At 35.9% G+C, this 11,519-nt stretch overlaps 1 protein-coding gene across 2 annotated transcripts; it reads left to right on the top strand.

Moving 5' to 3' along the window:
• Positions 1–5: 5 nt before the first annotated feature.
• Positions 6–5,633, top strand: ANKRD49 (ankyrin repeat domain 49). 2 transcript variants are annotated; one of them, XM_002822362.6, is made up of 3 exons: positions 6–95; positions 2,649–2,995; positions 4,122–5,633. In XM_002822362.6, the coding sequence occupies exons 2-3, from the start codon at positions 2,738–2,740 to the stop codon at positions 4,581–4,583; spliced, it is 720 nt and encodes a 239-aa protein (XP_002822408.1). In that variant the 5' UTR covers positions 6–95; positions 2,649–2,737; the 3' UTR covers positions 4,584–5,633. The 2 variants fall into 2 exon arrangements, with proteins under 2 accessions (XP_002822408.1, XP_009245238.1); XM_009246963.4 differs by having other exon boundaries at positions 86–230.
• Positions 5,634–11,519: the final 5,886 nt, after the last annotated feature.

Below are 11,519 nucleotides of genomic sequence, written 5' to 3' on the forward strand. Positions count from 1 at the left end.
GGCGAGGCCCCGCCCTCACACGGGAGCCAATCCTGAGCAGCCTAGGAGACGAACGCGGAAGTGAGATGCAAGGCGGCGATTTTCCCTTCTGTCAGGTGGGTAGTTATTCCCTGTTCCGGACCTCGCTTTCTGGTGGACCGGCGCCATCTAAGAACTCTTGAGCCCGTGGGGGTGGGTAGCCTGTGGACACAGGCCGAGCCCTGCAGGTCAGGCCGCGTCGTGGTCCCCAGGTAGGGCTGAAGCCGCTTCTCCGCTCTTGGCTGTTTGGAAGGCCGCAGGCGGAGCTCGCGGGCCTGTGAGCTCCCGGCCAGTGGCAGAGTGCCGGAGCTGGTTCCCCTCTCTCTCCCTCCCAGTCGCCAGACCCTGTACAGGTGTCATCCCCAGGTCCTTGAGTTCAGCACATCTGCATTGCTTTGTGCTGAGAGCAGTAAGATGTATAGTGCAGCGAAAAATAATGTGGAACTTTTGAATTAGAACGTCTGCCCTTTCAGTTCCATTGAAGGGTCCTTGATCTAGGGCAAGTTGTTTTAATCTATCTGAACCGCCTTTACCTGTAAGGTTTATAGCCCCACCTATCACTGAGTTGTTTGTAAGGAGTTGACATAGTTCGGATCTCTCTCAAAATAGGATATGCCCTTTAAGTTAGGAAACATACCCTGATATTCCTGATGGAATGTCAGGAATATCATCATCAAGTAATCAGTTTTGTTTCTTAACTGTGAATCGGGTAGATGCGCCTAGGTTTGGCTTTTTAAACTAAATATGCCAGTAAAATTTTGTACATAATTTGTTGTATCTGGATGTGTAAACTCAAAATTTACATAAAGGGAGTTTTTATTGAAAGGAAAAGCGTGTTGGGGGAGAGGGTAAGATCTGTGGTATAAGGTTACTATATTTGATATAATTACAAGTGAACTTTTATTTATTAGCATCTGTTAAGTGTTTAATGAATTGATGTATGGTCATCTTTGTGTTGCAAGGTTCAGGAATTAGTTTGAGAATCAAAAAGTGGAAGCTCCAGGAGAATTAGTAAAACACAAAGCAATTCTGATTGGATATCTCTGATTCCATGGGTGTCTCTGATTGGGTGACTGAAAAGCCGGATTGGCCTTAGGAATACTTCAGTAAAATTCTTACATTTTACAATAAAGTAACAGGTCCAGAAAAGTTACTGGACATGAGTAATACATTTAAACTTGAGTTTAGTGCTATTGCCACTAGTAATAAAGTTTAATACCACATTAAGATTGTATACTGTTAAACTTGTGAGATTAGGTACCAAGAAATCAGTATCTTCGGGGTATGCCTAACTCTGGAACTTCTCAGAATCCATTCCAGGCAAAATCAAGTGACAAGACTTTAATTAAATGTAATGCTACACATACTTTTTAATGCCTTCTTTAGACAAGTAGGAGATAAATATAAGTTAAATGTGGTCCTTATCTTTAAGCTTATAATCTTTTAAAGGGCTAAAACAAGAACAAAGTTAGTGGTGAAATAAAATGTAGCACCAAAAAAAGTAGAAAGCAGAAAGCAATCTAAATGAGAGGATCAAGAAAGAATGAAAGATATAACATCAGAGAAGAGCCTTGAAAGACTGATTATATTTCAACAAATAGAGTTGGGAGGCTGGGAATTGGTATTTTTAAATTATCTATTGGTTATTCTCCTTTTCTTTAATTGATTAAGGTTTATACGTTCTGTAACCCTTTAAGCTGATATTGGTTTAAAATTAATATGGCAGCTTAGCAGAATAAACATCAGTTCTTTCAGGAAACCTTCTTTAATCCCTTAGGACTAGGGGAATTATGAACCTCCTGTATACTCATGGTTTCTAGACAAGGTCTTGTAGTAGTACTTATCATGTTGTCTTTGCCAGACACATGATGTCTTTGCCAGTCACCTACACTAGAGTAAGCTTCCTGAGGTGAAGACGTGGATCTTGCTCATTATTGAATCCCAGTACCCAGAAATTGGCACATACCAGACATTCTATTCATATTAGTTGAATGAAGGAATGAATGTTGAAAACAAAGACCCAACTAAGAACTGTAGTTGCCTATCAATAAACAGGACTACTTTTTAAAGCAGTGAATTTTCCTAGGCCTGAAATTATCAAAGTAGAAATGGGATAATTAGTGTAGATGTTGTGATAAAGATATATGCACCGATGAGAGATTGGGACAGATGTCCTTTTGGGGGCTATTCCATCTTCAAGAATCCCTGATTCTTCGAAGTAGTTTTTTTAGGAATTAGAAGTTTTTATTTCTGCTCTATATTATCTGTGTGTCTAGTTTATAAAAATCTTGAATGCACCTGTCTTCTTTGTATTAGTTATACTTCAAAACCTTTAAGCATTCATCACTGTTAGCATAATACCATCATACCTAAACCAGTAGATTAAAAATAATAGTTATAATAATATAGTTGACTTAGAAGAAAACAACAAAAGTAAGAAGCATTAGACCCCTATTAGATCATAGTTTGTTGTTTTCTGTTAGCATCAGTATTTAGTGCATGTAAGGGATATCATGAGAAAAACAAGAGTTTAGAAAGGGTTTAATTGTATATGTTTGCAAGACTTATCTATGCAGTTGATAAAGCCTGAATTATTGTTTTACTAATAACTTTTGTATCTGTGTTTTCAGATCTTGATGAACAAAGCAGTCATAATTCATCTCTAGAAAGATTTATATCCTGGCATTTGAAATGCTTTTTATTTAGAATAATAGTAAAAATGGAAAAAGAAAAAGGAAATGATGATGGAATACCAGACCAAGAGAATTCCTTGGATTTTTCTGAACACTTTAACCAACTTGAATTGTTGGAAACACATGGACACCTTATTCCTACTGGTACTCAAAGTCTTTGGGTAGGCAATTCTGATGAAGATGAGGAGCAAGATGACAAAAATGAAGAGTGGTATCAATTGCAAGAAAAAAAAATGGAAAAAGACCCAAGCAGATTGCTTCTTTGGGCTGCTGAAAAAAATCGGGTAAAAAAAAAAAATTACAGAGGGAAGTGTGACAGTAGGAAAAGCACTGGGTTCAAGACAGAAGACCTGCCTTTACTGTTATGGCCATCATACCTATCTCTTGATTGTGAGGACCAAATGAGACAATGTCCATGAAAGCACATATTAAGCTGCAAAGTGTCATGCTAGGTATTATTTGGGGGTTTAAGGATAATTATCTATAAAGATAGCAAGCAATCATCTATATTTTAAAATCATTTATATAAAGGCATTAGGATCATTTAGGAAAGAGAGGCTGGAAACTACCATTTACTAAATACTGACTATACCAGGTACCTTATTACATTATTTTATTTAATTGTCATGTATCCCTATAAGTAATATTCTTATCTTTTATAGAGTAAGAAATTGAGATTCAGGAATATTAATTTGCCCAGGATCATCCAAGTGGAATGAACATCAAAAGCCTATTCCCTCTGCTTGGCCACTTCCACCACCTCATTTTACTAAGTTTCCCCGTGTCTGTGTTAGTAAACTAATAACTAAAAGGGTCTTGCATTTTAAATAGCTTTTTAACCCAAGAGCATGCCACATTTAGCCAGAGGCCCATAGGACAAACTAAAAATTAGAACCTAAAAGAATGTTTCTAAGGTTGTATTGAGAAGGAATTGAGCTCTTGAATCCCTAGAATTCCTTATTAATACTTTATTCTTCTGTTAAAAGTTTTATTTTTAAAAGTTTCATACAGTGTGTATATTGGTGTGATAATCCTACAGAAAAATCAAGCAGTTACGTTTTCTTCACAGATAACATATAAAATATTAAACACAATTAAAGCCTATGTTATTCATTGGACTGAAGCTTTTATGCAATAAACCTTAGTTGGACCAGGAGTAAATGTATGGTTTGATATTCAGAGAATCTCATTCTTAGAAGCAACAAAGTATAGTTAACACTAACTTGTTCATTCTTAAATCAGTAGTCCTCTCCTCCCAAAAAAGAGATCTTAAATTATTTTCATTTTAAAGTCATCTATTAACAAGGAAGTTTTTATTCAACTTAATTAAATCTAACACCACAAGACAATTTTGTTTTAGTTATTGTTTTGGTTTGAGTTGAGTTGAAAGATTTCTTTTTTTCTTCTCAGCTTACCACAGTGCGGAGACTACTTTCTGAAAAGGCCACTCATGTGAACACTAGGGATGAAGATGAGTATACCCCTCTTCACCGAGCAGCCTACAGTGGACACTTAGATATTGTCCGGGAGCTCATTGCACAGGGGGCAGATGTTCATGCAGTGACTGTGGATGGCTGGACGCCCCTGCACAGTGCATGTAAGTGGAATAATACCAGAGTGGCTTCTTTCTTACTGCAGCATGATGCAGATATCAATGCCCAAACAAAAGGCCTCTTGACCCCCTTGCATCTTGCTGCTGGGAACAGAGACAGCAAGGATACTCTAGAACTCCTCCTGATGAACCGTTATGTCAAACCGGGGCTGAAAAACAACTTGGAAGAAACTGCATTTGATATTGCCAGGAGGACAAGTATCTATCACTACCTCTTTGAAATTGTGGAAGGCTGTACGAATTCTTCACCTCAGTCTTAACAATTCTAGTAATTTTCCTAAGTTTCTAAATACCAGTGCCTCCTTTGTGTGAGATGTATTCCCATAATCAAAGTTGACGTTAAACATCTTACTACAAAAATTCAGTGATATTCATTATAACATTCTTCCAAGTGAATTGCCTGACTTTGATGTCAAAATGTATTTGAAAGTAATTTGCATATATCTTTAATGATTTCTGTGGAGTTTGTGATTTTTTATCAGAATTAATTTTAATGTGTGTATACTTAAAAACTTGACACGGGTTGTACAGAAACTGGTATTTTTGGTGCTGATCCAAGAGAAATGTATTTTTAAATATCCCACATCCTGGATCTTTGTTGAGTACTTAGCATATTGACATATATTTTTATAAGGTGAGGTAACTCAGAACTTAATTTAAAAGTCTTAAATATTCTGATACAATTCAGCTGTCTTCTCTACCTTACCATAGCCAGTTGCTTTCATTTTAAACCAGAGCAAGTAACATATTAATGACTTGAAGCTTCAGAAGTTAAAGAAAAAAACAGCAAAAAACCTAGATCTTTGTCTTTTAGAACACAGACCATTTCCAGGAAAGCAGTTAGCTAGGTGTTTAATTCATGAATATTGTATACTGCCTCCCCTACCACAATTTAAACAATCCTGTGGATAGTCCTACCTCACCCTGATCAACCTACATGATCCTTAAGCTAATGGCAAATCACAATGACCTTGTAGACATGCACACAACTATACCTTTGTCCAACAGATCATGATATATCTGCTATCCAACTGGTTTTACCTGCCTAACCCTACTGATTTGGGCACTGCTTATATAGTCTCTCAAGTTCACAGGAAATGTTGATTTTCTAAGGTCCTCATTTTTACAGACTATACAAAGGCAAAGTGACAGGCGAAAAGGAATTAGTGTAAGAGTAAGGGGATGATTATTATATTGAGGCTAAAACCACAAAGTGGCTCAGGCTTTAAAAAAAACACTGTGGATAATGACAAAAAGCATAAGTAAAAATATTTGAGAAAAATAAAGTACAAGTTTTGAACAACACAAAAGCCATGAATTCATTTTTTACCTGTGTATGTCTCTCTTGGATCCAGAACGTTATTCATCCAGCACGCACTTAGTTATTTAATATCTACTCTCTCAGTCTCTCCAGCAGCAATTTTGCATTGTCTATCTAGCCCCTCTGTGATTGTTGCCAAAGTTTTATCTTCTCAACACCACAACACTCTAGGGGAAGGGAACTAAACCAATTGCTCTTTACTTCAGTTAAATTTTTAAAATGTCCACCAGGGCTTATCTCTTTCAAACCATCCTATGTAACCCAGTCACCCTAGACTAAGTAATAATGTTATTTAATCAAAGATTAAATATTTATTTTTGCTTAGAACTTATTAGATCATCTCAGAAAAGTCAGAGATAATATATGAACTGAATCATCATGACAACAGGATCTTGAGAGTTAGTGCTTTAGTTTATGTTGTGATCTCTTCCTAGGGAGATGCTTTGTGGCAGAGGTTGCTTTCTGTTTGATCTGGCCTAAGTTAGTGACACCAAATGACAGATACAGCTGACAGGCAGTGATGATAGAATAAGACCTTATTTATCCAAGCAGACTGCTGAATGAGGTTGCCTAGCCTGAAAGTCACAGAGTTGATGGCTCCTTTCTCACTTGAGAATGGATTGTACCCATGATTCCATGTAAACTTTCCATTAAAGTATGGAACCAAAGAAGTCTTGTTTCCAATAAGGACCTAAGATGTGTCTACTCCCTTGTTTTCAGACCTCAACACTCACTGATGCTAGAGAGCAAACTCTACATATAAGACAAATCCCACCCCTGAGGGCAGAATTTGTATTGTTTGCTTCCTTTATACTTTCCAGAGCATTTACTAGACTGCTCTGTGCACAGAAGGCAGTCACTAATTGTGCTTTGAAAGGATTACTTCTACTTTCCAGTTTAGGCTGGCTAAATAGCTCAGTTTACAAACAGAATTTTCTCTAATCTTGGAAAGTCTATATGAAGACTTATTAAAAAATAAAATCTGAGTTTTTCATAACTAAGGGTTTAATTTTGATTAACATATGTTTGAGGAAGAGGTAATTTTTGTGAATGTTCAAGGTTCATATCGTAATTCTTAGGCCTAAAGTGGAACTAGTTGCCTTTGCTCTTATGAATCTTAAATATGCTTTTCCAGGGAGCCTTCCAACCCACAGCCTACCACACTGGTGGAATTTAGAGTCTTTATACTACAATATGAAGACATTTATTTGTATTATTTGACATCTATTATGATATTTAACACTATGCTGGAAAATCATGATCAAAAGAAGCCCAGAGACTATACTGAGATTTATGTCCCATACCAAAATGAAATCTCTGGATCAACTCTTGATTCCTGATCAACACATATACTATCTTCACCCTACCTGCAATGGCTCTAGGAATTTATGCAACTTCCTACAAAATAAGATCACCAAATCATTATGTCTTTGCTATAATTAGTTTGTCATAAGATGCTCCAGTCCATCTGTAGGATTACTAGATGATCACTCAATTTGTTCAATATGAAGTGCTTTCTCTAAAGGATATTTAAGGTCTATCTTTATTAAGTTCAGAAGAGAATAAACCAAGAAGGATTAAGTGTAGCTGATTGATGTTTTAAATTCCTGGAAATTTCCCTTTGAAACTCCAAAATTTTACTTCTCAGAACCTAAGTGGAAATGATCTAAATCAGTGCCAACATGTAGAAATGTGGGCCACATGTAATTTTATGTTTTTAGCATGACTATTTTAGATACCTCATATAAGAGGACTCATGCAATAAGGACAGAATTGCATTTTATGGCACACAAACATAGATAAGCAAAAATCCTAGTAGTTGAAAATCATAAGAGCCATAGTAAAACAAAAACAGGTGAAATTAATTATATATATATATATATGACAATACATCCAAAATATGAGATATATATTTAAAGATTTTTGAGGTGTTTTACTTTTTTTTGCAGTAAGTCTTCAAAATACAGGGTGTATTTTACAGCACATCTGAATTTAGTCACATTTCAAGTTCTCAGCTATGTTTGTCTAATGGCTACTCCATTGAAAGCACAGATCTACATGCCTGAAATCATTCCCTGGAGGCACAGAAGGATGGTTACACAGAGCATTAAACTTTGAGTGAGACAAACTGAGTTCAAATCCTCAATGCCACCTGTGGATGAGTTTGGGCAAAAAAAAAAAAAGACCCTCGGTTTTCTCATATGTAAATCAGGGATAATATCTATCTTGTTGTAGGCTAGTTTGTTATTTAAATGTAAAAATCATATGGTGTTATTTATTTTGTCAATTTCCTTAATACTTTAAAAATAAATTTCAATATGAAATACATCGAAATCATATTGTTTTTTAAAAAAAAAGCTACATGTGTTTATCAATGTCCTCCAGTCATCTTTTATGAATGAAATAGTCTCATCTGATCTTCTTTATGAAAGTTCTTATATATATAAGATGTGGTACACCATACCTCTGTGACAATATGAATAGCTAACAACTGAGTGCTCACTGTAGGCCAACTATGCTGTATGTGCTTCACGTGTGTGATATCATGTGAGCCTCACAACAACCCTCTGAGATAGATATCATTGTATAAAAGGAAATCAGGCTTATAGAACTTACACAGATTGCCCATTGTCATGCCATGTGCGCATGATAGAGGTTTGTCTATCTGATTCTACCACCTTTCCTTTTCACCACACACTAGTATTTGATATGTATTTGTAAAGTTGATTAAAGAATGCATCATTTGGTGCATGTTTAGTGTATCTTCTTAAGTTCCCAGAAAGCTCATGTTCAAATGTCACAGCTTTTTACCTGTGGTGTTTTTGAATATTATCTGTATACCACCACTTTGTCTATCATAATAACCAAGATTCCATTTTCTTTAATATTATTTTTATGTAGTTTATTTACAGTAGGGTTTGAGGACATAAAAATTACTATCAGGAGCAAAAGCAACTGCATTTGCTTTTAAAGGTGCGGTTTATATTTTTTGAATTTGGTTACTTATATCTACTTTTAAATATGCTTGCCATTTATCCACATATGAAGTATATGTTGTACATAGGCTATATTTATTTTTTTAATTTTTGTTTTTGTTCTTTTTGAGACAGACTCTCACTGTTGTCCAGGCTAGAGTACACTGGCACGATCTCGGCTCACTGCAGCCTCTGCCTCCCAGGTTCCAGTGATTCTCATGCCTCAGCCTCCCAAGTAGTTGGGATTACAGGCATGCGCTACCATGCCCACCTAATTTTTTATGTTTTTAGTAGAGACTGGGTTTCACTATGTTGGCCAGGCTGGTCTCGAACTCCTGGCCTCAAGTAATCTGCTGGTCTCGACCTCCCAAAGTGCTGGAATTACAGACTTGAGCCACCATGCTTGGCCACTAAATCTATTAATTTTATTCCCCTTCCATGTAAGATTCCATACTTATGTGCAAATTTCTTGTTGTTGTGTGAAGAACACTTAACATGAGATCTGCCCTCTTAAAATTTTAGTTCATAGTATTTTTTTTATCTATAAGCACAATGCTTGTAGATCTCTAGAGTTGCAGAGATTCTAGACTGTACAGCAGATCTCTAGAAATTACTCATCTCGTATAACTAAAACTTTATACTCATTGAATAACTACTTCCCGTTTTCCCTTGCCCCAGATCTTGGCAGCCACCATTCTACTCTCTGCTTCTAGGAGCATGACTATTTTAGACACCTCATATAAGAGGACTCATGCAATAAGGAGAGAATTGCATTTTATGGCACACAAACACAGATAAGCAAAAATCCTAGTAGTTGAAAATCATAAAAGCCAAAGCAATATTTAAAAAGAAAACACGGTGGCTCACACCATCCAACATTTTGGGAGGCCAACGTGGGCAGATCATGAGATCAAGAGATCAAGACCATCCTGGCCAGCATGGTGAAACCCCGTCTCTACTAAAAATACAAAAAAATTAGCCAGGCATGGTGGCACGCCCCTGTAGTCCCAGCTACTCGGGAGGCTGAGGCAGGAGAATTGCTTTGCTTGAACCCAGGAGGCGGAGGCTGCAGTGAGCCAAGATCGCGCCACTGCACTCCAGCCTGGGCAACAGAGTGAGACTCCGTGTCAAAAAAAAGAAAAAGAAAACATTAAAATCAGGATTTTTACAACCTAATTTTAAGACTAGCTATAAAACAGTATTGAGACAGTGCAGTATTGATGGATGGACATGTGGATCCATAGAACAGAATAGAGTCTAGAAATAAATCCAGATACAGATAATCAATTAATTTTTGACAAAAGTGCCAAGGAATTCAGTGGGACATTCTCTTAAACAAATGGTGCTGGAACTACTGAATATCTTCTTGGAAAAAACATGAACTTATTTATAGGCAGAAAGCAGTTCAGTGGTTTCTTGGTCACGGGGACAGAGGTTGGACTACAAAAGGGTGGGGAGAACCTTTTGGAGGTGATGGAAATATGCCGTAGCTTGATTGTGGTAATGATTTTGCAGGTGTACACAACTGTCAAAAGTCACTGGGTTTTAAAAGTAATGCAGGGTTTTTGTACATAAGTTATATTTTTATGAAGTCGATTTTTAAAAATAGATATCCAGATATGACTAATATTATTCTTTTATTATTTTCCATGGCAAGCATAAGATGACCTCATTCTCAAATTCTAGGGATATATCTTCAAGGGGGCCTGTTATTTAAAAAAATACATTTCACCAATTCACTGGAATTTTAAAATCCCAAGTAACACAACCTTTATGATCAGAAGGACCAATTTCTCCATTAAATGACAGAATGGGAAACAAAATAATTGCTTTAAAATAATTAGTCCACTTGGCAAGATTCAAGAAATTTGAAAAGATGGCTAGTTACTATATAAGAAGGATTTAGTTGGCTTTTAATTTAAATCAGGACTGTTAGAACCTAGAAGAGGATACCAAAGTGGTTTTAGCATCTACTTTTCCGAAGAAAAACGATAGCATTCAACAACCCATTGTTTATTCAGTTGTGCTGTAAGACAAACTGAGATGATTTCTTGAGACCTGTTTTAGATCTATAGAATTAAACACAAGTAATATGAAGTAACCTATTTACCTGGTAATATATGAAAACTTTTTATGTCTTTGATAAAAGACTTCATTTTTTACATGAATGTGTAACTTTTATAAGAAAACTTTAGTCTTGGGTTTTGTCTCCATCTAGTGGTCATGTTGGTCTTTTCCATTTACAGTCAGCCTTGGGTAAATGATGTATCGCCTATATTGACAGTGATCTCATAAGATTATAATGGAGCTAAAATTTCCTATCACCTAGTGATATTGTAGCTGTCATAATGTCATAGCACAACACATTACTCACATGTTCAAGGTGATGCTAAATGTAAACAAACCTACTGCACTGCCAGTCATGTTTACATACAACTATGTACAATACATAACACTGGATAATGATAATAAACAACTATGTTACTGGTTTATGTATTTACTATAATATACTTCCTGTCATTATTTTAGGGTGTTCTTCTACTTATTAAAAAAAGTGAACCGTAAAACAGTTTCAGGCAGGTCCTTCAGGGAGTATTCCAGAAGAAGGCATTATTATCATAGGAGATGACATAGGAATAACTGGCCTAGACTAAGTATGTGTTTATGTCTTTGTTTTTAACAAAAAAGTTTAAAAAGTAAAAAATATATAAATAATGCATATTGAAAATACAAAAAAGCTCGTAGAAGGAGGCTATAAAAATACTTTTGCATAGCTGTACAAGGTATTTGCATTGTAAGCTAAGTGTTATTACAAGAGTTAAAATGTTTTTAAAAATTAAAAGTGTATAAAGTAAAAAAAGGACAGTAAGCTAAAGGTAATTTATTACTGAAGAAAGAAA

This window comes from Pongo abelii, chromosome 9 (assembly GCF_028885655.2).
Source record: "Pongo abelii isolate AG06213 chromosome 9, NHGRI_mPonAbe1-v2.0_pri, whole genome shotgun sequence".
Classification (NCBI taxonomy): domain Eukaryota; kingdom Metazoa; phylum Chordata; class Mammalia; order Primates; family Hominidae; genus Pongo; species Pongo abelii.